Raw genomic sequence first — 27,385 nt, 5'->3', positions numbered from 1 at the left:
CCAGAGGAAGATGTGATGAACAGTTTCCCTCTGGCTAGAAAATGTGGCTTCAGCAAAGAGCATCGATGAGCAGGGAGCCCTAAGACAAACCTTGGGTACACAGATGTAGAAAAGAGAAGGGCTTGGGGCGGGGGGGCGGGGGGGGTAATGCAAATCTGTCTCCATCATGTGCACCTTCGAGCACATGGTGGCACATGAAGATCTGGTGGATTAGTGTCTGAGAGTTAAGAGAGCAGCTGCTTGACAGTGCTTATGTGATTAGGATTTTTCTCTATAAAAACCCTCTCACCACATCCACTGGTTATGAACCCTTGAAGATTCATTCAGCTTAAGAGTAAGTGTCCACAGAGCACTTGCCCAGGAACCAACTCTGCAGCCCCGGAACACATCTCAGGGGGGTCAGACTATGCTGTGTGACACAGGCAGTTTGTTATCATGTCCATTCTCTTCTGGTTCCTTAGGAGATGGCTGAGTATGCTTGCAGCCCCTCAGAACACAGACTACACTTCTTAACTTCCCTCACTGACTTATGTGAGCAAAGGAGGGGTCAGTGCTATTGCCTAGCAGCAAGCAGCAATGCACGCTGGGCAGCTGGTGCACTCCATCTCTCTTCTTTTCTGCTAGTGTAGGTCATGCCAGGTTAATCCTCCATGTCTGCCGTGGTTATTAAGATGGACACCCGTGCCTCTGACACTGCAGAGCCTGGCTGAGTTACCTCTGGACTCCCACGCCTCACACGAGAAAATCTCCTTGAAGGCCCTTTTCCATTAAACAAAGCCATATCTCTCTCTCTCTCTCCTGCAGCGACTACCACCCAAACTCCAACCAGGAAGCTCTGGGAGTGTTCATATGTGGATGAACACTTGCCTAGTAGGTCCAAAGCCCTGGGATTCAATCTCCACCACTACAAGGGGGGGAGGGGGCGAGTATGGATTACCACAGAAGATTTCTATACCCTTCAAAACCACCTGGTTCCTTTTTCATGCACCATGAAAAGTATAATAGGTAAAATTTGACAATTCTACATAACCCCTGGGAAAACTGGGCAGATGAACTGGTTTTTTTGTTTTTGAGATAAGGTCTTACCATGTAGCCCAGGCTGGCCTCAAACCCATGCTCCTTGTGTCTCATCTATCCAGGTGCTAGATTTACAGGTATGGGCCTCTATGCCCAGCCCTGGGAAAGGTTCTTAAGTGGCTTTGATTACATTTAAATGTTTTAATGTCACATACAACATACGGCTCTAACACCAAAATATGGGTGAGGACAAAATTAACACATTACCACATCCAATTTCTTCATTGTTGTAAACACCAAATTTTAAAAAAATTAAAAAAAAATCTAATTCTAAAGGAAAGCAACTACTTTTAGTTAAGCCCTTTCTCGGGCAAAGAGCAGTCTGTATGTCAGGCAGATCTGTCATCAAGATCAGGGCCCAATTTGTGTTAAAACTCTCAAACTATTTCTTGAATTGTGACTGTACAGAGTTTAAGTTCTAGGGCTTTCGATGTAGCTGAGTGACAGAGTGCTTGCTTACCATGAGCAAGGGTTCGAGTCCCCGGTACCACTAAAACAAAACAAAACAAAAAAAAAATTGAATTCTAATCGAACCCAAATTATCATCGGTTCTCTGAGCTTCAGGAAATCCGGATGGCTCAGTTATCTTCAGGCCGATAATCCCAAGAATTATGCAGGTCAACCACGACTGCAGAGCCATCACTGCTTAAGCAGACCGAGTCAGCAATGAGGGACCGCATCCTGTCTTCGTCAGCACACAGGCGGTGCAGTTTAGGGTAAGTGAGCAGCCTCTGCAGGGGTATGTAAAACTTCTCTCCTTCACAGAAGGGTTTGGGAGAATTTTCTATCCTGGCCTTTTCGGCCTCCGTGAAGACTGCTCCCAATAATAGGTGGGGGGCTGGGCAGGAGTCCTCGTCCCCTGGTTTAGGGCCCCGGTCCTTCTCCTGTTCCCGCAGCATCCTCTGGTGTCTCAGTCTCAAGCGGTCCACTTGTATCAGGAGCTCCCCAACCAGAACAAACTTGAGTACCTTTTCCTGTTGTAAACTCGGGTAGCAGGTAGTGTAAACCTGAAAGGCAGAAAGCCAAACAGAATCCCGAAGCTTTTTAAACATCAGCAACTCAGCCCCGTAAGAACTACGTGTGCCTCCTGCATCTGTGCCGGAACCTACTCATTGTAAAAGCCTTGATTTTATGGGGAGACAAACACATGTGGGCATTAGCTAACTGGTTTGCTTCCAATTCTAATACCAACTATATCCCAGTCAGGTTTCTACCAGCAGGCACTAACCTTAATATTTTTTAAGATTTCTTATTTTGTGTGTAAGAGTGTTTTGCCTGCGTAATATGTCTGTGTACCGTATGTATGTCTGGCACTCACTGAAGCCGGAAGAGCCCACTGGATCTGGTAAGACTAGAGTTAACAGATGGCTGTGGACTGGAGCAAACCCATAACCCAGTGTTTCTACTTGATATCGCATGGAAATCAGTGTAAAAAGAGAAAATGGTCCAATCTAGAACCAGTGAGGCTCACCTCCAACCCCGGCTCCCTGAGAGGCTGACAGGACAGCTACTGAGCTGAGAGAGCCAGGCCACTCCAGGCAATGGAGTGACACACAAGCAAAAGAAAAATTGAAAATAAATGAAAATGATTCTATCGAGTGAAGAAATGTGTTCTTTTGAGAGATAAGGGTGGGTGGGTGGGTGTGCGCGCACATGTACGTGCGCACTCTCACACTCACACTCTTTCACTAATCACTAATCACAGGCTAGAGAGGAACTATTACTGGTTCTCTCTTTACTGTTGATACTCCTAAGAGATTACAAAGGAGGCAGCAAAAGTTCTGCTTTAAAACATCCTAAGAAGACCTCCAGCAGACTGTTCTCTGTAATATAACGCCAAGGGCCAGGCAGTCTGAAAGGATGCCAAAAGCATCGAGTCTGAAGGATCTTTCTATGACAGGCCTCAAAATTAGGTCATATAGCCAGGTGTGGTGATGCACACCTTTAATCTTAGCACTTAGGAAGTAGAGGTAGGCAGATCTCTCTCTCTCTCTCTCTCTCTCTCTCTCTCTCTCTCTCTCTCTCTCTCTCTCTCTCTGTGTGTGTGTGTGTGTGTGTGTGTTTTCTAAGCCAGTCTGGTCTACATAGCAAGTCTAGGCCAGCTGGAGCTACAGAGTGAGACCCTGTCAAGAAAGAAAGAGAGAAGACAGAGGAAAACTTAAAAAAAAAAAAAAAAGCCATTTATATCCCTTTCTGCTTTGGGAACCAGTAACAAAAAAAGGAAGGAAAGGAGGGAAGAAGGGAGGGAGGGAGGGAGGGAGGGAGGGAGGGAGGGAGGGAGGGAGGGAGGGAGGGAGGGAGGATGGAGTGGTAGTCTTAGTAGTAGTAGCCTCCCTCGTCTCCACTGTCTGGCATGCTGCCATCTAGCCCCGTCCCCACTGTCTGGCATGCTGCCGTCTAGCCCCGACAGCTACCTCAGAGAATACTCACAGCTTTATAAACATGCTGGTCGCACTGCTGGGAACCAGAGGGTTCAGATAGCTTCCCGCCGTTTTTCGTAAAGACACCTATCTGGGTACAATATCCAACATGCTCAGATCCAGCTGGTGGTGTCCCTACCCCAGTAAACTCCACACAGTAATCATAGCAGTTTGCCACGCGTGAAGCCCTGAAATCAAACAACAAAGGGAAATCACTTCTCTGAACATACAGGTATGGCTAAACAGCTTGTCAAACAAACAATTCGTAAGTGCCTTCTTGTCGGCAGGGTTAAGAAACACGGAAACAGGATGCAACTGAGTATTTCTAAGCCAAGCATGGTGGTGGGTGCCAATCATGACACTCGGACTGATGAAGCAGAAGGATTGTAAGTTTAAAGCTAGCCTGACCTATGTAAGGAGATACTACCTCAAAAAAAAAAAAAAAAAAAAAAATCTAAAGTTACACATTCTTACGCAGGCATATGATGTTTCACCGGGATGCCCGATTTCTGTAAGGGACAAAGGCAGTGACACATTTTCAGCTTCTAAGTCACCATAGGAAGAGGAAAGGGAGGCTTTGGGTCAGGCAGAGAGTAGGGGTGGATGAGGAGACCGCAAAGACTCCAGCCTACACTACACACGTTTGTTTACCTCAAAGCCCAGACCTCCCTCCCCACTTTGGTCCTCATCCTACGCCAACACTACAGGTGCCTCTTAAAGCCATCTCATAGGCACATACTCTTCTCCTGCTGCCCAAATGTTCTGCTTTCCTTGTGCTCTTACTACATTGTAAGTCACACATGGGGACCTTGCTGGAATGAAGTAAGAAACAGTTTAGGTAAGACAGACATATCAAAGCTTATTTCCTATAACAGGGTTCCAACCAAAACAAACAAAAACCTTCTGAACTTACCAGGTCTGAAACTCCGTTCTGCTCCACTCAAATTTATGATCGGCATCCCTCAGGGTCACTGTAGGAAACAGGGGGTTGAATTCAGCATTTGGTGTGCTGATGACAATCATGGCTGGTGACAGGTATCCAAAAACGACTTCAGGAAATCTGGCCAGATCATCTGAATCCAAATGTTCTATTCTAAAGTGGTTAACAAGAAAGACAGAATTAATCACTTTCCCTAGTTGAATATTAATGTAATGAGCAAAAATAATTGTTACCTGGATGTTGATTTCTCTCCCCTTTGATAATGCAACAGTCCTCAACCCATGACCCTTTCCTTTTCCCTGTTTGAACCCTTCCTACTCCCAGCTTTGCCCAGGATGATTCGTCAACTAAGATTGTCTGCTGCATTTTATAGAACTCATATCAATATTCCTTTTTTAAAGCATCAGAGTTTATACACTCCTTGATTTGATGCTCCAAGGACACAACATTACTACTATGTGCTCTTTTCAAAAATGCATTCCCAGGCAACTGCAGAGACAGCTCAGCAATTACAAGCACATACTACTCTTACAGAGGACCCAAGTTTGGTTCCTCTCACCCATGTCAGGTGACTCACGGCCATCTGTAACCCCAGATCCAGGGATCTCATGCCTTCTTCTAGCTTCTCATACACACTTGTGAACATACTTGGACCTAAGTTCAGATCCCCTGTATTCACAGAAACAATCTGGCATTGGAACACACATCCGTAACCCCAATGCTGGGAGGCAAAGATCAGAAGATCCTGGGCTTGCTAACCAGCCAGTATAGCCAATCAGCAATAACCAGATTGAGTGAGAAGCACATGGTGGCACACCCCTTTATTCCCAGCACTCGGGAAGCAGAGGCAGGCAGATCTTTGTGAAGCCAGCCTGGTCTACAGAGTGAATTCCAGGACAGCCAGAATTACAAAGAAAAGAGAGAGAGAGAGAGAGAGAGAGAGAGAGAGAGAGAGAGAGAGAGAGGGGAGGGGAGGGGAGGGGAGGGGAGGGGAGGGGAGGGGAGGAGAGGAGAAGAGAAGAGAAGAGAAGAGAGAAGAGAGAGAAAGAACGAGAGAGAAGGAAAGAAAGAGACAGACCGACCAAGGCGGAGAGTGATTGAGGAAGACACAGGACATCAAACTCTGAACTCTGGTCTCCACCTCCCATGCATGAATGTGCATGAGTGCTTGTGCATGAACACAGCGTATTCCTTGGGACAGCATGTAGCATTCAGTGCTACAGCACCTGCTCAGCATGCATGAAGCACTTGATTCAATAACACCCCAGCCCCAAAAGACATTCTCTAAATCTAAGATTGAAATACTAAAACAAATCCAGATTAAGGAATGTGTGTGTGTGTGTGTGTGTGTGTGTGTGTGTGTGTGTGTGTGTGTGATGGGGGAACATTCATGTGCCATATTTAAAAGCCAGAGTATGACACTGAGAACCAGCTCTCTCCTTCCACCTTTAATGGGTTCTGGACATTGAACACAAGTTTCTAGATTTACATAGCAAGTGCCTTTTCCTGTTGAGCCATCTCATTGGCCCAAAGATTTCTTCTTAGAAAAGATGTTTAAAGGTCTGTAATATGACTAGCAATTCAAGTCCCCCCCCCAATACACACACACCCTTAATAAAAATTGTTAGAATATCTCTAACATTTAGGAGTAACAGGCCATTTACTCCAATGTATTCTCAAGTGGGTCACATGAAAACTGCATACAGAAAGTCACGTGGAGAGGAAACACCTAAGCGAACAGGACCAAGGGTAACGAATGAGTGACCCTGGTTGAACCCAACAATGGGATTAGTTGCTAATCCCATGCTGTCTGTAAATCTGTAACTACAAGTGATAATGAAACCAACAGGGCTGGGAGAACAAGTGTTCTTAATCACTGAGACATCTTTCCAGCCCCACAAATGAAATCTTTAAACAGGGGCAAAGGCTTATATATCTGGGTTCTATAGCTGTAGTCAGAATTCCTTTTCTTTTTATTTTCATGGTGTCAGGAATCACAGTAAATCCTGACACACCAAAGCAGGAGTTTCAGGGCCTCTCCTCCTTTAGCTGGATAAGCCCTTTGGCACTGAGCCATAATCCAGCCCCAGGATTGCTAAATCGGTTGTTTGCCAATGTTTCTGACTGATGATGGTTCTTTTGCCGATATATCTGCAAAAGGACATACACACACACACACACACACACACACACAGACAGACAGACAGACAGACAGACAGATAGATAGATAGATAGATAGATAATGGAGAAGAGGGAGGTGTTAACAGCTGGCTGTGTGGACAGTGTATGAATCTTTGGAATTGTCTTCATATTTGGAATTCCCAAGTAAAATACTAAAAGTAAAAGATACACCCAAGTGATGAGCCATTATTTTTTTTAACAAATAATCACATTGATTTCTGAAGCTAGTTCCTTCATATGTTCCAAAATGAACAGTTTCTACAACTTTCAGACTTACAATTCAATGCATGTTATCAAATCAAATCCAAGCAAGCGGGAGTCTCTCTCCACAACAGAGCCATGATACAAGGTGACGGTCAAATCTAGATCTCGGGGTTTTACGAACTCCCCCAAATAGGGAGACAAGCGATGCCTGCAAAAGAACCATCATCAGTCAGAAACATTGGCAAACAACCGGTTTAGCAATCCTGGGGCTGGATTATGGCTCAGTGCCAAAGGGCTTATCCAGCTAAAGGAGGAGAGGCCCTGAAACTCAAAATCCTGCTTTGGTGTGTCAGGATTTACTGTGATTCCTGACACCACGAAAATTAAAAGAAAAGCAATTCTGACTCCAGCTATAGCGCCCAGATTATGAGCTCTCCCTACACTGATGTGACTAACTTGGCCTATCTTTCTCTTCTTGTACTAAACACTAGGCCATCAGGCAGCTTCTTTCCACAGTGGGAAGTTAGGCCAGGAGGAACATGATTTTAATGTTCAATGTGGTTCTTATTTTCACATTCTGCCTCTCTCTGGATCACAGATGTTTTGGCTCCTTGCTCTTTAGAAGAACAGGTCTCAAAATGATCTAGAAATGTAATATGTATCAGAGAAGCAGAAAGGAGAGTGTGAAGGGGCCACACACGTGCACACTTCACAGTCCTGCCTCAGAACTGATAGAGGCATGAGACCTAACCCACCACACCTTAGGGACAGGAATGGTGGCACACTGAAAACTTAAAATAAGGGCGTCCTGCACTATGTCATAACATCGTGGAGAGAGAGAGACAGAGAGACAGAGAGAGAGAGACAGAGAGAGAGAGAATGCACTTACTATGGGAAAGACCCCATGACCTATGACTATACCTCATTTCTCCATAGTTCTCCTACCACTCTGGGGACCAGGCTTCCAACACAAGCACTCTGGGGGACAAACCACATCCAAACCATAGGACTAGAAGTATTACCCATTTGAATGCAATTTTTCCTCATTGATATCTACCCCAACAAGCAGTTGAATGCATGGGTAGATTTTTAGCAGCTTTAGGAGCTTGGTATCGCCACATCCCAGGTCTGCAACCTATAGATGAGACACAGTGTCATTCGCAAGACATACATAGCCAGAAAGGTATGAGTTTTTAAAACTGGGGGCAGGTGGGGGGGGGGAAGTACAAGAATAAGGAGCTAAGTTCAGATCCCCAGCACCTATACAAAGTCAGATGGCAGAATAGGCCTGTAATCCTACCTATAGCCTAGCCAAATCTGACATATCCAGGTTCAGTTAGAAACCTATCTCAAAAACCATACCCAATGTCTGACAGAGGAAGACACCAATGTTGACCTTTTCAGGGCCTCCATTCACATGCGTTTGTGCATGTGCGCTTGCATGTGTGTCCTGCCTCCATGGAACACTGTATATCAGTAGTGAAAACAAAGTTATCATGTGGAAGGATGACTCAGAGTCATTCCTATTCAGAACAATCGCTACTGTCTATATTTGACACAAGGAAGATAAAAAGGCACGGTAGTCTTCTGCTTATAATCCTAGCACTGGGGATGCTGAGGCAGAAAACTATGTTTGAAGGCAGCTAGGGTATGAGACCCTGCCTTGGGAGGTCCAGGGAAGACTAGTTTTCCCATTCAGAATCACATGTTAGGCTGGAGTTGTAATTGAATTGATAAAGTGCCTTCGTAGCATGCCTGAAAGCCCTGGGTCCCATTCCCAGTTCCAAGTGAATCAAGAGTGATAGCACAGACCCATAATCCTAGCACTTGGCAAAGCAGAGGCAGGAAGATGGGGAGTTCAAAGTTACCCTCAGCTAGAAAGCAAGAATCACAAGTTGACTTACATTTTTTTTTTAATTTAGGTGGTTTGTTGCTTTAGGTTTGTTTTATTTTAGACAGAGTCTTGATATGTACAGACCATAATGGCCTCAAACTCATGACAATCCTCCTGCCTCTGCCTGAGTGTGTTGAGACTACAGGTCTATGGCAACATGCCCAGCACAGGTTGGAGTTTTAACATCATGCTTCAGAAACAAAGCTTGCTAAAAATCTGCTTCCGTTCCTTTCTCATAGAGTAATTTAACTTCTTAATTCCTTCTTTATGTTTGTTTATGTATTCGTTTGTTTATTGAGACAGGGTCTTCTATGGCCTAATCTGACCTCAAACTTGATATGTAACCAAAGCTGACCTTGAATTTCTGATCCTCTTGCCTTTACCACCAGAGTTCTAAGAGCGCTGGGTTTATTGACTTAAACCATTGCACTCAGTTTACAAGGTACTAGACATAGAACACAGGGCATTTTGATTGCTAGGCCAGCATTCTACAAACTGAGCGACATCTTCAGCCCAAATTTCTCAAATTGTTTAAGAAAACAATCACAATGAGCCATGTGAAATTCCATATTGAACTCTGAGCTACCAAAAGTAAGTCACTTCAGATTCTTCAAGTGAACAGATTTGCTTAAAAGGCCACAGAGGCAGGTATGTGAATAGCTGCAAAATAGGAGTGACCTAGAGGAAGTCTGTGAGAGAAGGCCACTTATCCCAGTCCTCCACACTGGAAAGAACCGTCCACCTTACTGGAGTCTGATCTATGGCCACACCAAGCTCATTAGCACAATCACCAGGCACTTCATCCGATGAAATGATGACTTTGTTGCAAAGTTGATAGCATCTGACCTGCTGTAACTTTGGTTGGTCAGTTTTTGCTTTTGAGTTAGAATCCCACTATGTAGCTCAGGCTGGCCTCAAAACTCCAGAGCTTAAGCAAACCTTCTGCCTCAGCCTCTAACCTTAACGTTCACCTGGGGTTGGATATGTGTGCCATCCTGGCCCATTTACCATCAATATGAAAAGAACCACAGTACCTCTGATCACAATATTGCAATACTGCCTGGTATTCCAATAGAACATTCCAGAAATGTGCAATCTATGGCATTAAAACCAAATGCAAAAAGACAAGATTTTCCTCACATTTAAATTTTAGCAAAAAGGTCTGGAGAAGTGGTTCAGAAGTTAAGAATGCTGGCTGCTCTTTCAGAGGACCCAGGTTCAGTTCCCAGCATCCATACCAGGTAGCATATAGTGCCATGGTATCTAATGTCTTCTTGTACACACACACACACACACACACACACACACACACACACCTCTGATTTGTTTTTGTTTGGTTTATTTGGTTTGGCTTGGTTTTTGAATACAGGGCTTCTCTGTGTGGCCCTGGCTGTCCTTGAATATTATGGACCAGGCTGGCCTCAAACTCAGAGATCCACCTGTCTCTGCCTCCTGAGTGCTGGAATTAAAGGTATACACCACATTGGGCTTCAAATAAATCTGTTGGGTTTTTGTTTGTTTTTTCTTCAAAGAAAAAAAAACTTACTCACTGGAATTCTTTTTGATATTGGTGCATTTTTATTGCTTACCACGGTACACATGTGGAGGTCAGTCAGGTCTCTCAGCTTCCACCAGGAGGATCCTGGGGATTTGAACTCAGGTCATAAGACTTGGCAGCAAATGCCTACCTGCTATCGAGGTGATTTCCACCTGAGCTCTGAGCTCCCTGTACAGGGCTAAAGAGATTCACCTACACTTCATGTTCTAGGAAAGGGATCACCGCAAAGACTGACCTTCCTCCATTAAGACTGAGGTAAGACTCTTTGTGTTTCCATTCCCAGCCTCAAGGTTGAAAAGTACTATTTGTTCCCAAAATCTCCCATAACCACGCTTTCCTAAAGCTTCTCTCCGTCCCACCCCCATGCCACTGAACTTTATCTCCCCAAAGTGAAGAAACAGCTTTCCTCAGTGATCCTTCCCAAGCAGTCTGGGAAACGCCTGGAGTCCCACTTCTGCCAGGGGAACGAGTAAAGGCTTAAATGGACCGCAAGATCACTCTAAGCCAGGTGTGGTGGCAGACAGCTTCAATCCCAGCACTGGGAGGCAGAGGCAGGCAGATCTCTGAGTTCGAGGCCAGCCTGGTCTACAGAGTTCTAGTACAGCCAAGGCTACACAGAAAAACCCTCTTGAAATACAAAGAGAAAGAAAAGAAGAAAAGAGATGGGGGAGGGGAAGAGAAGAGGGGAGGGAAAAGAAATTGCCTGATCCTAATAGTTTGAGACCAGCTGGGGCAATATAGCCAGCCCTTATATCAAAAACAGATGGGGGGGGGGGTGTTCGGCGGGTGTCCTGTAATCACAAACTTGGGAGAGAAAGGCAGGAAAGTGGAGTCGGAGGCCAGTTTGAACAATAAGACCCTGTCTCCAAAAATAAATAACCATAATTAAGCTGCCCTCCCTGTTAAAAATGCTGTTGCTGGCCCTTCTTGGAATTATCACAATGACTCTCCCAATTTGTGACTTTGTTTATACCTACATGGCTTACAAAAGAAAAAGAGGCAAAAAAAAAAAAAAAAAAAAAAAAAAAAAAAAAAAAAAACAAAAAAACAAAACAAAACAAAAAAACAAACCTCCTTAACTCTGAAACACATGGAGCTCCTGCCCTTAAGGTCTTCTCCCGATTCCAATAATCACTTTGAGGTTTCTCCTGCTGGGCACACAGCAGTCTCTGCTTGGAGAAGCTGAGGCAGAAGGATTGCTTCAGCCCATGAGGCAGAAGCCAGACTATGCAACCTACAAAACCACATCTCTTTTTTTTTTTTCTTTCTGACAGTTTTCTACTTGTATACAAGGTCCTATAATCATATCCAACACCCCAGAGCATTCAGACAGGGAAGGTCGTTCAGCAGCAGACAGCTTGTCTGGCATGCTCCTGTTTACAATCCTGAACACCTGGGGGGCGGGGGCATGTATCTTACTAATATATTTGATAAACCACTCTAATAGGGCAGTCTTAACGGTTAAAAGTAATAATAATTACCTTCTTGGGTTCATGGCGGTCCACTAAATCTCTAACGAACTGGTACCGTTGTTTGTATAATGGCGGTTTGAACCTAATTACCTTCTCTGGACAGACTTCTTTAAAATTACCACCAACCACACTATTGCACTGAAAGATTTTAAACAACAGAAAGGTCTCAATCACGCGCTCGACTTTAGACATTTAAGAAGAAAACAAAAGGATCAATCTGGGCCACAGCTGCTCAAACCTAAGGTCACCGAGCAGAGCCCAAGTGTGACACAACCTCCTTGCAGTCTGGATGCCCTAGCTGGGTGCTTCTGCTTCCTGTGGGTAAACACTGTATAAACTGCCAAGGACTATGGTCCAGACCGAAGACTAAGAAACTAACTCTCTCAACCTCCCAGGCTTCACTCAAACTTCTAAGGCCTCTTGTCTAGCAGGCTTTCATCTGAGTCTGGGTCCCAGTCTTTGGACTGCATAGGCCAGTTTTAGCAAGAATTCTGTGGGTTTAAGTTTCCCACCTTCATGTTTCTTCTTAGTTTTCTGCGCACTTGCCCCATCTCCCCATACACTGCTCCTGGCCTGTATCTCTATCTACACATCCCCATCTCCACCTACCCTTGCTTTAATTACCCAGAGTTAAGCCCTACTGTTCTTGTTACAACTGTCCTAAACCTGAATAGCCCTTTCCCCCATCCCCAGCAGACCCAAGAGAAAAAGAAATGTAAGCTGTGTCTGCAACAGCTGTCCCTGCTATTCCTACAAGTACTGGAAAAGACTAAACCGGGACAAACCTGTATCGAAAGTAACGCTATGAAAGCAAATTACACGTGGGGCTGAGATGGAGATTAGTGGCACTTGTCTTCCATGGCTGTGGCCCTGGCCTCCATCCCCAGCGATACAATAAAATACACCCCTCCCCCCACCTACCCCTCTTATGCAACCAAGCCCCAGCCTCCCCTCTCCCTCTCTCTAGCTGTGCTGGGGACTGAACCCATCGTTTCAGTCACACTTGTTAGTGCTAAAATTATTCAAGGTGAAGTTCAGTTCCTTCCACAGTTGCACTAGCCAAGTTTCAAGTGCCCAAACGCTACATAGCTGGGAGATTCAGCCTAGATCTCCAAGTGTGGTCCTTCAACAAGTATAACATTTTCCTGGAAACTTAGAAATGCAAAGTCTTGGGTCTCAACAGACCTCTGATAAGACTCTACACTTTGAACTCTCCAGGTAAAGAAAAGGAAAAATAAAATCTCCATTTGCATGTTTGGAGATACTTTTTAAATAACTAACATCTGTGTTATTTGCATCTGTGATTACATGCATCAAATGTGGATATTTACTGATGTCAGTTTTACTTAGTTCAGCACCCTGGGGAGAGATGCAAGGGCCTAAATAGGATGGTTTGTCATTTTTCCACAGTACACCCCTCTGAGATCCATGCGGGTGGGTAAGAAGGGTGCCATTTACCGGGATGTTTTCTGCCATTTCCATTTTGTTTCCGACTTCCATTGTGAAAAAAAAAATAAGAATAATGCAGATTTATCCTCTGGGCTCTGTATCAGAATCAGCGGCAACTCAGCTAGCTGTAAATGCCAATTAATCCCTTTTCACACGAGATGCCTGGAAGAAATGATGGCCCAGATGAAAAGAGGTAGGCATTCTGCCGGCTTCTCCTCTGTTACCACTTGCCCACAGAGTTCACCCTGTAAGTACTGAGATACTGATGATGGGTTCTAAAACCATGCAACTGAGCAAAATGCAATAATACTCAAGTTTAGCCATTACTAGTTCAGTGTGATACACGCTATTGCTAAGATCCTCGGCCTTGGGTTATGGATGCTGCTCAGGTGGTAGAACGCTTACACAGCAAGCCTGAAGCATACTGGATCTCCCCAACACTGTATAAAAACAAACCCAGTGGTGCTCAGGAGTAACCCAACACAGAGAAGGTGGAGAGTCAAAAGTTCAACGTCATCCTCCAAATCTCAACCTCATCCATTTTGCTTTCAGTAACTTTTCAAACATCATCAAATGAATCTGGGGTGCAGCAGATGCCCTTAATAAGACAATGATGCTGTAACACGAATCCAATTCACTCGCGGACTTGAATGTTGGTATTCTATTACACATGTTCCTACTAGCTAGAACTTAATCTGAAGCAAACAAGAGGTCAACCACCAGCTTTTCAGTAGTTTCCTGATGTGTATTATGAACCTCGGCTGGGGGGGTGGGGGGTGGGGGGGTAGGGGGTGGGGGGGAGTGGGAGTAGGGGTGTTAGTGTTCCATCTCCAGTCCTCATCAACCCCCAGCATCACTTACCCATGGGCAAGAAGCAAATCCACCCGGAAAGCAAACTGCTCAGACAAAGCCCCGCCCAGGGCCGTGTGGCTGCGGGCCCCGCCCCTGATGCCCGCGCAGCCGCGCTGCTCCACCCGTGCTCCGCACCTGGCCGCCGGCTGGCCCTGCGCCTCGCGCCTGCGCTCTGCGTCCTGCGTCCTCAGGGTCCTCGCTGGGCCTGCGAAGCCCGGCCATGCTCCGGCCCCATACCTCCAGGCTGCCGCCTCCAAGGTGTCGGTTTTGGGTCACTTAACGGCCGCTGTGGCGCATGCCCCGAAGACATTTTCCCACCGATCTTCCGAACCCTGGGGACCACGACCCTCAGCCCCACAGCATCCGAGACCCTCGCGCTGCGGCGACCTGCCCCTGCCGCGACTGTTGGGTGCTGCCCAGACGGGCGGCCAGGCTGCGGGCTCGACGGCTGTTAGGTCCGTGGCGTCCCGGGTGCGAGGCTCCTCGTGGGCGGAAGAGACGTGGACCTCGTCCGGACCAATGGCAGGCCGCAGAAGAGGCTCAGCGCGAGCCTGCTGGCCCAGAACAATTAATGGCACCAGAGCCTTTTAGGGACCGTAAACTGGGTAAAGTTGAATCCCAACTACCTAAGCTCTTAAACATATTCTTTCAGCTTCCAACACTGGACTTTTTTTTTTTTTTTTTTTAACCATATACACTTTAAGGACTGTCTGATCTTAGAAAACGTGTAGTGTTATGCCCTCCTTTCTGTCAATTTTACACTTGCTGTGTGCAACCAAAGAAGGTGATGGAAACACCTGGAGTGGAGAAAAAAAGAAAGAAAAAGAAAAAAGAACCCGAAACAAAACCAAATACCCCCGCTTTGAGAGCAAAAATTGAGCCAGGTTTCATGAAGGCACATTCCTGTAATACTAGCATAGTGGGGAGGCTGGAGCAGAATCAGGAATTCAAAGCCATCTTCAACTACATTGTTGGAGGCCAGTTTAGGCAGCATGAGACCCTTGTCTGAAATATGCATTCATTAATTTATCCCAAAACTTGTGTTTACTAATGAATAGCCTGTTAAATATACCATAAATAAGCAGGACATGCCTGTCGCGTCAGCGCTTGGAGTTAGGGATCAGAAATTTAAGAACAGCTTTGAATACTAAATACTGGTCTACACTTGCCTCTAAGGAAAAAAAAAAAAAGCCACAAATAAAATATTAAATACTCAAACACTCACTGGCTACTCTCTGGCAAAAGCATGGTGCTGATAGTTACAGGGTAGACAAAGATAAATTACATCTCATTTTCAGAACTTGAGAGTCTAGAGCTTATGGAGAAAAATCTGTGTAATTCCGGCTTTTGAGATAGGATCATGTGTTATTACAGTTTGAGACTTTCCCGGTGGGTTAGCACACATGCAGTTCAAACAGACTTTATTAAAGGGACATACATCTTATCATGGGATATAACTTAAATAGAACTTTTAAGACAACATAAATGCACTTCTAGCTACAAAAAAATACTAAACTGAAAGAAGCTGGCCTCCACACTAGGGAAGTGTACTGAATAGTGGTGGTGTCAACCTGACACAATCTAAAGCATCCCTGTGGTAGGGAATTCCCCTAATTGTGATGGAAAGACTTGACGGGCTGGGTGGTGGCATTCCCTGCCTTCAACTGAGGGAGAAGGAGAGAGAACTGAGGCAAGCATTCACTCTGCCTCTTGACTAAATGCCATGAACTCCAGCTCCTGTGACTTCCCCAAGGGGTTGGGATGGGGTGGGGAGAAGGATTGAAACCTGGAACTTTGAACCACAGTGAGAAGGCAGCAGTAAGGCCCGTCCATTAAGAACAAAATTAGTTCCTTCTGGTCTTCCCTAGGTGGACACCCAATGTTCCATTTGGTCTGGTCCACCATCTGACCACAGAAAAGGACCACCCCTCCAGAAATGTCTCCCACAGAAGGCTCCTATATTGAAGGACTGGTGTCACTATTAAGAAGAAACTAGATGTGGGGGAGGGAAGGTTAACAACTCATTAATAAATTTATTGTTGAATTTACTGAACGGGCTAAGAGGTGAATCCTAATTAGGAGAAGTAATGCACTGGAAGTGAAGCTCTCCCTCTCTGCCTTCTGGCTTTCTCAAGGTGGTCAGGCTCCTTTACAGCATGGCCCCATTTTCGTAACATCCAACCTTACCTCAGGCACAACGCAATGAGGCCATCAGAACTTGGGTTGACACTTTAATCATAAACCTAGATTCCTACTTTAAGATATTTTATCTCTGATGTTTTCTTTTTACAACAGACAGGTCCAGAATTTTTGCTGGTTGACCCATTTATGGATATAAATTCCTCATGACCAGTTTCCTCTCCAAACTTGCCTAGTTCCTCCCCACTGGGACTCCTGTGAGGCTTAGAGCTGAGTCCTCAAGCCTAAAAATCATCTGTTCACTCTGCCCATCCCAAATTTGAACAATCACCAAACTGCAGATGTCAAGCTGTGAGGGGCATCTGTTCCTGCCCATGCCCAGCCTTATAATGCAGATGTTTCTTTAATGGAGCCTCTGGCATCGGGCTGCATCTTCTTCACCGTACATGGTGACATGGAAACCAGGTTGAGTTTGAAGTCAAGTAATTTAACCACAAGTACTGCTTTTACTTTTACTCACTCGATAACCTTTCAAAATGTCTTTTGAAAAATGATAATGAGCTGTGTGAGGTAGCATACCACTTTCATCCTAGCCCTGAGAGGCCGAGGCAGGCAGGTCTCTGAGTTCCAGGACAGCCTGGTCTATAGAGTGAGTTCCAGGACTAAGCCAGAACAGCCTAAGACTTAGCATCAGGGCTTTGATACGTGTTACAGGTATGTACCGATGGGGAGCTAGAAGCCCCATTGCCAGAGGTAGGAGGAGATCAAGGAAATGGCTCTTCCTGGCTGACAGAAATCCATGTCACAGGTCCCTGAAGAATGCTGAGTGTAAGCTCTTTCAGTCCACCAGCAATCCTTCCGAGTCCAGCATGAGCTGAGCCCAGGTGTCCTTTAGGGCATGACCAGTGGCACTGTCATTTTGGAAGATTTGGAAGATGGGCTCTAACATCACCTTTCTCTCCTTAGGTTGTTCCTCTCAGGCATTTTGGTCACAGCACTGAAAAATAACTGACCCTCCTAGTGACTGACAGATGTGGAGTTGTAAAAGTCCATCTCCCTGCTTCCAGGCAGAATAAACTGTAGTTTAAGCCATCTATTCTATGAGGTTTTATTAGAGCAGCCCGAGTAGACTAATTACTATGTCATATATGAAACTAGATAATATTTTATGCAGTAATGAGACAACCTTTGAGCTGGGTGTTGGTGGCCCAGAACTTTAATCCCAGTACTCAGGAGGCAGAGGCAGGCAGATCTCTTGACTTCAAGGCCAGCCTAGTCTACAGAAGAGCCAAAACTCTCAGAGAAACCTTGTCTGGAAAAGCAAACAAAAAAAATTTTAAATAAAAAAATTTAAAAACAACCTTTGAAGTATCTTGTCTACCAGACAAAAAAACAGAAAATTCTATCTTATCTATTGCCTTTCTCTCTCTAAACTAAAAAGATTTTTTTCATACAGTATTTTCTTATTACAGTTTCACCTCCTTCTACTTCTCCCATATCATTCCCACCCATCCAAATCCACACCTCTCTCTCATTAGAAAACAGACAATAATAATAATAATAAAATAAACAAGCCTGACGTGTCTTCTGCTTTCCAGCATTATAAACTCTTTGGCCCCTCTTACTGTTAGGTAGTAATTCACACTGTTTGGCCCCTCTTATTGTTAGGTAGTAATTCACACTGTTTGGCCCCTCTTATTGTTAGGTAGTAATTCACAGAACATTACCATCCCCCAGGCAGATGTCTATGACATGGCTTAAGCTGGGGCATGATATTAAAATTCATTTTAAAAAAATTCCTAGTGTTGGGTATTTTTCTTCTACTGGCTGTCTTGGTGTTGGAATGGGTACTGGAATGAGAACTTGAACCCCAGTGTGAATGTGTCCTGTGGACCAGCTCTGAGCCTGTGCTTAGTGACTCTGGTGGTTTGAATAGGAACAGCCTCTATAGACTTATGTATGTGAAATCTGGGCCCACAGGAAGTGGCCCATAGGAGGTATAGCCTTGTTGAAGGAAGAGGGTCACGGTGGAGGTGGCTTTGAGGTCTTACAAGGTCAAGTCAGACCAGTGTGTCTCAGTCTCCTTATTGCTACCTGCAGATCAACTCATAGAACTCTCAGCTCCTTCTCCAGCACACATGTACCTGAATGTTGCCACACTCCTGCCATGATGATAATGGACTAAACCTCTGAAACTGTAAGCCAGAGCCAAATTAGATTTTTTTTTTCTGAAGTGAAAATTTCTGGTTGTGTCATGTGATGCCTACTCATATGATGTTTTGCAAAAGCAGATTCATGGGATGTTTTGCTGAAGCAAGACCCATGAGAAGACACATGATGTTTGAAGAGAATATAAGTAAGACCCAGTTGACGTGCTTACATTGCTTGCTGTGCAAACACTTCATTGGTCTCTTCACTAATCTTCACTTCATTGAGAAAGGCATGACAGAGAACTTTTCCTGGCTTTCTGGCTGGTTCTAGTCACTCCCACTTACTCATGCTAATTGCATGGTGGCCTGGCTGTTTCTTCTGTGCCACCACTGCTGATTCATGTTTGATGACACTGTATGAACTAGACTGCTGGTATCTTGACAATGGAGATTGGAATTGCCCCAAAAAAACTACTTCTAAACAGGTCCACTTCCCCTGGTCCTATTTGCCATCTTTTCTCCCCCACTTTTGGACAGTGGGCTAGAAAGTGGGTCGAAGCATTTGAGAACCCTTATTAAGGTAGGCTTTGAAAAATCTAAGCCTACAGTTTTCCCTCATAAGGGTTGCCATGATCGTGGTGTCCCTTCACAGGAATAGAAACCTTAAGTTAGACAATAACAAAGACATAAGCATTAAAATGCGTGACTCCCAGTGAATCTGGAAATTTCTGCCCATTGTCAGACATACAAAACTGAGTTTTTGTGAAACGTTGAGGAAAGAGACTGGGCTTGGAAAGTAGGCATGAACTGAGGTGACCCAAACTCAGAAAGGAAAACACATACACATACAACACATGCACACCCATGCTCCCCCTCATATGTGGCTTTAAAGTGTACATGTATACATGAAAACACATGTACGTTTTTCTATAGTCTAAGAGAGGAGAGCAGAAAGGGTGAAGTCAGGTAATACAGAAGGACAGGTGGGAGCAAAGGGACACGCAAGTCATGAAAGAGAATACAGAACTCACCTTTTCTTTCTGTTTGTTTCTACTTTTACACTTACTTTGTTGTTGTGGATAAGTGAATAAAATGCAATTGATAGTGAAAGTGTAAGACACTAAGCAAAGATCCATTGTTTCAGAAGAGCCATTCTAACCATACAGAAGCCCACTGAGCTGACTAGAGATTGGAACCAGGAAAGTATTTGAATGGCCTCCTGAAATTAGCTATGTGATGGTTTTGTTTCCCAGTTAATTAAAATTAAGTTTTATTTTTTTCAGGCTTCTGATTTTGTTTGCTGTTCTGCTTGTTTGGTTTTTTTCTTAAAGATTTATTTATTTATTTAATGTGTAAGCATACAATGTAGCTGTCTTCAGACACACCACAAGAGGGCATTAAATCCCATTATAGATGGTTGTGAGCCACCATGTGGTTGCTGGGAATTGAACTCAGGACCTCTGGGAAGAACAGTCAGTGCTCTTAACCACTGAGCCATCTCTCCAGCCCTGTTTGTTTGTTTTTCAAGACAGAGTTTCTCTATGTATCCCTGACTGTCCTGAAACTTATTTTGAGTACCAGGCCAGCCTGGTACTCAGAGATCCAACTGTCTCTCCCTCCTGAGAGCTGGAATTAGTCATGTGCCACCTGTCCCTACCCCAACCCCCCCCCCCAAAAAAAAAAAAAAACCCTGAAAAAGTTGTATTCTCTGAAATTTTCATACATGCATACATTATATTTTGATTATATTTATACCTCACTCCCCTCCTTCAGGATGTTACCCATGCTTCCCCCAACTCCATGTCCCTTTATAAAATAGTTTGTTTGGTAGTTTGTTTGTCTGCTTTAACCTACCAGGTCTAATTAGTGCTGCCCACATGTACATGGGTTTGAGGCCGTGCACCATATCATGGTCCACCTGCCAGGAACCACACCCTTAAAGAAAACTGACTCTGTCCCCCGGCAGCCCTTCATTACCAACAGCTCCTCAGCTAAGGATGAGGTCTTGAGCCCCTCCCCCTCGATGCTGGAATGTTGGCAGGCCTGATCTCCTTCCTGCAGGCAACCTCAGCTGCTGGTAGTTCATTCCAATGTCCCGTTGTGTCTAAAGACAACCTGTCCTACCCAGCCTCTGATTCTCATAATCTTTCTGCCCCTCTTCCACAATGTTCCCTGAGACTGTGTGATAGAGATGTCCCATTTACAGCAGAGCACTTCATAGACACTTAACTTTCTACGCTTGTACCTGTGAGTCTCTGTATTAACCACCGTTCAGTCCAGTAAGAACCTTCTCTAAGAGATAAGGGCTGCTGTAGTCTTTGGGAATAGAGATACATAGTTAGAAGGCAATTTGAAACTATGTCCATTTAGCTAATAGAGTAATGTATATTATGAATGGAAAGCCAGGAGCTAACACCAAGATGTTGCAAGATGTTGACTGTTAATTTACAGCCAGGCCAAACTTAACAGTCTCCCTTGGTAGAAGAATGAAGCAGCCAAGACCAGAAGCAGAAAGGCCTTCAGCAAACGAGGGAGTGATTACAAAAGCAAAATTTTGCACTTATATTGATTGTGGGAAAGGTACATGTTATGGGTTTATGATCAGACAGTTAACCATGAAACATTTTATGGTCAGTCAATTCTCAGAACAATGGAAATAGTTAATGTATAATTCACAAGTTTACTGAGAAAGGACAAATCAAAAATCAAGTTGACTTCTAGCTAAGGACACAATTAGAGAGGAAAAAAAGAAATAAATCAAAGTCTAACATTTTTTAACTAAGAAGAAAATAGAGTCAGCAGTCCCCTGACAATATGTTCTGCTCTAAGGCCTATTTGAGCTCCTCAACAACGAATTCTTGGCTGTATTTATACTACCATAAATGAGCTGCCTCTTCTGAGGCCTTAAATCTAATCAGAAATGCTTGTTTACCCCCATAACATTCCTGCCACTGTTACACTCAGGTCTTGCCAGACTGCTCATTATTATAGCTCACACGGATCACAGTTGAAAGAAACTGTCAATGTCTTTTCTTCCCATCTTGCCCCAGCACCCTGCATAGCCCTTTCTGATACTGTAAAAGGAAAAAAAAAAAAAAAATAAGTCAATGCCAGGCTGACTTCTTCCATGTCCTGTGACCAAAGTGTGTAATAGCTTCAGCAATAGACTATAGAATATTACCATCAAGAACAGAACAAATTGTGTGTGTGTGTGTGTGTGTGTGTGTGTGTGTGTTAGAGTCTTGATATGTAGGCTCTGCTAACTCTGAACCTGAGATCTTTCTTCCTACCTCACTGATGGGATTATAAGCAGATATTATAAACACCTTGATGATGACTTCTAAGCCAGCAGCATCAGAGACAACTGAGCTGAGCTGATTCCCAGATGAAGGAAAGTCCAGCTGCCCTTGTCCTGGGTGGTGGTGTTTACCAGAGGCACTTGTTATAAGAAAGATTAGTATGTCATGCTGCAGTCTCACTTGCCTCTCCTTTTGTGTAAGAGATGGACTGCATGATTGTTGGTCTGGTGTGTTTAAGTTTGCATGCCTAGTAACTTGAATATAGTCTAATAAACTCATGTGTCCATGTGCTCCTGATGAAATTTGTGCATGTGCGTGTGTGTGTGCTGGAGATCAAACTCAGGGCCTGTGCATGCTAAGCAAACACTTGTGTGTTGTGACAATATTCCTACAGAGATGCAGACAAAGATCTACTCACCCCAGGTGGGGAATCCATGGGAGACCTAACTATTGTTAACACCAAAGTCCGACTAAGTGAACCAATGAGTTTTAGAAAAGTTACTTATGGTATACGGGTGAGAGGTTACTTACAGGGGCAGAAAGAACTTAAAGACAGCTGCATCACCAAAATCCGTTACAGCACAGATGACAGCTCACAAAAGCTGAAAACCTATAACAATCTGTGTGACCTGCAGGCTGTTCAACATAGCGGAGAGTGTCCTTTCTGGGGAGCTCAGCTGGTCTAGCCTGTGACAGGTGGCTTAGCTGGTCTCTGTTTTGTCTGTCTTTTACTCAGCTTGTCCACACATTCCTCTAGTCAGTCTTACTGCTTAAAAATGTGATTGGTGAATGAGGGCGTCTAATACATCTGGTCATTTCCGGTACTTCCCAAAGCATTTTGGGTTCTTCCCTGTTTTAACAGGCTTCCCTGTGGGATTGGATATTTCCCTCTCCCTTAAATCACCATGTTGTTTCCCCTCCTTTCTTACAGCCTGTGTGTTAAAGAGTTACCTTCCAAGATGGAAGGTACACAAAGGCCTTCTACCATTGAGCTACATCCCCAGCCCTCCGGATTTATTTACTGTGTTCCTGTCTGTTACAAGCTAAAACATATTGTGACTGTAGACAAGAGAGTGTCAGGAAATTACACGTTTAGAAATGAGAAAGGACTAAGGTTGAACTCAAAAGTCACAAACACCTCCACCTTAAAGTACGGTCGCCTGTTGTTTTAATGCTTTCATTTGGAATGTCTGTAAAATATTCTCTCAGTGTCGGCCTCCTTCATAGCTTTTTGTTATGCTGAAATCCTTGATTCTCTGGGGTGAGGGATTCTCTGATGGTTAATATGATTGTCAGGGCTGGAGCGATGACTCAGCAGTTAAAGATCTCTTGCTGATCTGGCAGAGAACCAAGGTTAGGTTCCCAGCACCTACGTGGTGGCTCACAGTCATCTGAAATTCCAGTTCCAGGAGATCCAACACCCTCTTCTGGCCTCCAGTGGCACTGTTCAGATGCAGACATGATGGCAGTCGTACACATAAAATAGAAAGAATTTTGAAAAATGGTGATTGTGTTCCACCCACAGTCTCAGAACTGAAGAAGCATCAGCCAACCAAGTTGTTCTTAGCTGCGAGTGGAGTAGCTCAGGGCCCTTAGACGGGAGCTGCCTAGCGTGTGACTGTGAGGATGGCACCCTCCATCTGTCTGTCTCAAGAGAAAGCAAAGAAAGGACAAGGTACCCCATAACTTTCTTGAGTGTTTTCTTTGTTTTGTTTTGTTTTGTTTTGTTTTGGGTTTTTTCTTTTCTAGACAAGGTTTCTCTGTGTAACAGCTCTGGCTGTCCTGGAATCAGGCTGGTCTTGATCTCACAGAGACCTGCCAGCCTCTTCTTCCTGAGTGCTTGGATTAAAGATGTGTGTCACCATGTCCAGATCAAGTGTATATTATTAGCAGCGGAAGCCCCACCTGGAATCATCTGGAGGATGCAGTGACTTGCTGATTTATTTGAATTGCTTACTCTTTGTTCATTGAACGGCATAAGAGCTCAAGACAAATGCTTGTGAGGATAAGTACAGAGTCATCAAGAAGGAACATGTACTGGCTGTAGCTAAGGAAAAACAGAGATCAGAAGTCACACTCTTTTGGAAATGTATGTTATTCTAACTAATAAGAAGCCATAAAGATGCTTCTTAAGCATCTGTTTATGCTGTGGGTCATTAAAACACTGACTACACAAGAAATGTGTGTATTCTGTTATTCTCCTTAGGAATTATATTTTATTTATTTTAAGTGGCCTCTCAGTTTACTTCTGTAGTGTTGCTGTTGTAAATACTTAATGTATCAAAAATGAAAACAAACTAAACTGAATAACTTGAAAAGATGTACTCCTAAGATTTAAATTTATATGTTTGGATTTAGCTAAGAGTATTTAGTGCATTTAATTGATGAGAGAAAACAATATGCAGTCAAATATAGATGCATTTCAAGTACATTAACTGTTTAACATATTCACAAAGCATATGGTCTAATTTCAGTCACACCAATAACAATATAATATTAAAAATTATATAAATATAATTTCTCAACCAGAAGATTATAAACATCAGGTAAAGTTTTAACAAACCTATTTCCCACCACAAAACAAAAAATAAAAATTCTAAAACCAAGGATTGTAATTTCTTCAAATTATAGGACTGAGTAGATAAGATATCCCTGTCTGTAGTCATTTAGAAGTTTATTGTGTGTCATCCAATAGTTACTTTTTCTCTTTATTCTGGGATAATTACATATTGCAGCATGAAGCTGCAAACATAGTATGAACATTCTGTAGTCAGACACTTAGTTTTTCCAAGTAGTTACATCTGACATAATTGTAGAGTAATATACACAAAGCAGGAATTTATATATGCACAGTGTGTATGCAGCTCCATGTCATTTAACCCTGTGTGCAGGAAACTGTCTCGAAAAAGCAAGATATATATATATATGGAAGGAGGGATGAACAGATAGATGGATGGATAGATACACACAGACACACACACACACACACACACACACACTTGCCAGGGGTGGTAGTGCACACCTTTAATCTGAGCACTCTCAACAATAATTGTTAGTGTTTAACTAGCTTCTTCTTATGTAACCCAGGACCCAAGCCCAAGGAATGGTACCACCTCATTATGAGTGGTTCTTTGCATCTCAGTTAACCTAATCAAAAAAAAATCCCCTACAAGCACAACCAGAGTCACCTCTCCCAGATATTTCCAGATCTCAAATTGACAACTGAGATTAACCACAATCGCAGAAATGTATTATTTTTTCAATTCTCTCATCTTGCTTGCTACTATCTGCAGGTCTGTGCTCCATTCCTTATTCTGGGTTATAAGAACCTGTAACACTTGTTCCCTTTGAACCCTGAAACACTTCAGTGTCCATCTTTATGGCAATGATTTGTTAAGCAAATCAATACACAGAAAAGATAACCGGGACAATGCCTACAGTGACCCAGACACAAGCTTCTGTGAATGGAAGGTCCCCGGAAAAGCCACACATATATGTTGAAGATTCTGTAGCCTGGTTAATTGACTAGATTTAGCGATGATACAGAAATGACATGTTATGGACGGCGAATGAAAATGAGTTAGGCTGTCTTTAATCCCTGTGACAGACATTTACCACTCACTGATATATCTGAACTAACATCCTACATCTTCCTGACTTTTAGATAAAATTCTTGGAGTGTGTTGTTAAGCTTGACAAACCTAGTCACTACCAACCCAAAAGCAGGTAAAATCTAAAACCTAAATGTGACATAAGAGCAGACATCTCCCAGCTTTGTTGCAGTCTGTCTGTCAGATGTCCATACTGCTGTACTTGCATTGATTCCTGATTTTCTTTTATTCTGTGACTAATAGAAAAAAAAAAATCTCCTGTGACCATTTTCACAATGGAACTATCATTCAAGGTTACCTGAATCTGTGTCTCCCAGCCATGGTCACTTTTATTTGGCTCTGATAAACTCCCTCTTAATTCCTTTGAAGGAAGAGCTATGTTTTGCCCTGACACTTACTAGAATCCTTTCTCATGGAGTAACACAGATGTGATCAATCCCTGCAGCAATAAGCCATGACAACCCCTGGGAAATACTGCCAACCAGGGAAGTTCATTAGAAACTCAGTGCCCAGATTTTTCCATTGAAGTTTCATTATATAAACACCCATATAGGCATTTACCCAAAATCTCAGCTCCTATAGGGAAAAAATATATTTACCATAAAAGATATGATTTACATAATTAGTTTAAGAACAAGGTTATTAGACAAAGAATGCATCTTTTCTTTGTCTCAAGTTACTGGGAACTAGCCTCTACATCTTTGGAATTTACCTTGTGTAGGAGTACCTTTGTTATTCACAGTGGGCCCAGTAGTTTATATTAATGAGGTGATTCAGGAGTTGCCCTTCATTAGCTTAAAGGAATGAGCTGAGTCATGCTGAGGGCAGTCCACTTCAGAAAGATTAGCCTTCTAATTAGAAGGTGAGGCTTTAGACCTTGAGCTGCCAGCCTTCTTAGAAGACAGCATCAAGAGTGAGCTATGTCAAAAACAAACATGTCTGTGACTTTCCACTATAGCAGAATTTATTGAATAACAAAATTACAAGGTACAGTGGTTTCAATGACACAATTTGCCACATCATCCCACTCTCATTGTGCTGGATAGTTAAGGACATTTTCTATTCTTGCAGAGGACCTGAGTATGTCTCCCAGCACCCACAACTAACTGTTTCTCTAGTTCTAGGGAATCCAATGCCATCTTCTGGTGTCCATAGACACCATGCATGTAGGCATTCACACATACACATAAAATAAAAATAAATGGGTTTTTTGTTGTTCGTTTGGGGGGGTTGGTTTTTTGTTTGTTTGTTTGTTTGTTTTTGTTGATTTTTTTTTTCAAGACAGGGTTTCTCTGTGTAGCCCTTGGCTGTCCTGGAACTCACTCTGTAGACCAGGCTGGCCTCGAACTCAGAAATCCGCCTGCCTCTGCCTCCCAAGTGCTGGGATTAAAGGCGTGTCACACCACTGCCTGGCTAAAATAAATGTTTAAAAAAAAATAAAATTCTCACTTTTCTTGATAATGCTGGCCAAGGTCAATATGAGTTCCTTTTCCAATATTAATTACTAACATTAACCTTAAGGTTATGCATCACACAGTAAATATATGTATTCTTACACACACACACACACACACACACACACATACACACACACTATAAAATAACTGCAAAGTGTTGAAAAGGCAAGAAAGTTCAAAGTCTGTGAGGCTAAAAATTGAAAACTAATGGAGATATAAAACTTTGTATTGACAAGATAGTGAACCCCACTAAGCTCAAAGTCTTGCTAGAGAAGCCACTGTGACTTGTCTGTAAGTCAGGCTGCAAGGTCAGAGTTGAATTGCAGAGATTAAGGCATACTCCAGAGGTAAAAGGACAGGGCCAGGTCTAGATGAATGAACAGTTGGACAGATGGACAGCAGGTTCAGATGGGCAAATAGGACAGGCAAACAGCAATTCGGGTAAGCTGCATCAACGGCAGGACCCTGGCTAGGCAGAAATCCGTAGGACACCTGAAAGTTCTCTCCCTGTCATTCCCTTTTGATATTCCTCTGACCAGCCAAATAAAAGGTTGGCTGGGGCCATCATAGATAGCCACAGAAATGCTAGAGGCCTACCTTTGCAGGGGAGGTGTCCAGATGAGGAAGTTAGACTCTTTCTCCAGTCTGGTATGCCCAATATACTCTTAGACTTGGTGTTAGT

The 27,385-nt window shown here is 43.6% G+C and overlaps 1 protein-coding gene across 6 annotated transcripts; it reads right to left on the bottom strand.

Annotated features, from left to right (window-relative positions):
- Positions 1–1,284: 1,284 nt before the first annotated feature.
- Positions 1,285–27,385, bottom strand: Henmt1 (HEN methyltransferase 1). Of its 6 annotated transcripts, XM_076933151.1 has the most exons (9): positions 27,301–27,385; positions 14,183–14,598; positions 13,205–13,357; positions 11,756–11,884; positions 7,845–7,957; positions 6,896–7,030; positions 4,411–4,590; positions 3,508–3,685; positions 1,285–2,084 (listed from the first exon to the last, which is right to left on the bottom strand). In XM_076933151.1, the coding sequence occupies exons 3-9, from the start codon at positions 13,244–13,246 to the stop codon at positions 1,656–1,658; spliced, it is 1,206 nt and encodes a 401-aa protein (XP_076789266.1). In that variant the 5' UTR covers positions 13,247–13,357; positions 14,183–14,598; positions 27,301–27,385; the 3' UTR covers positions 1,285–1,655. The 6 variants fall into 6 exon arrangements, with proteins under 6 accessions (XP_076789266.1, XP_034357249.1, XP_076789265.1 ...); XM_034501358.3 differs by lacking the exon at positions 27,301–27,385 and having other exon boundaries at positions 14,183–19,945; XM_076933150.1 differs by lacking the exon at positions 27,301–27,385 and having other exon boundaries at positions 14,057–14,194.

Source organism: Arvicanthis niloticus, chromosome 4, assembly GCF_011762505.2.
Source record: "Arvicanthis niloticus isolate mArvNil1 chromosome 4, mArvNil1.pat.X, whole genome shotgun sequence".
Classification (NCBI taxonomy): domain Eukaryota; kingdom Metazoa; phylum Chordata; class Mammalia; order Rodentia; family Muridae; genus Arvicanthis; species Arvicanthis niloticus.
This window is presented reverse-complemented; position numbering and strand designations above follow the sequence as displayed.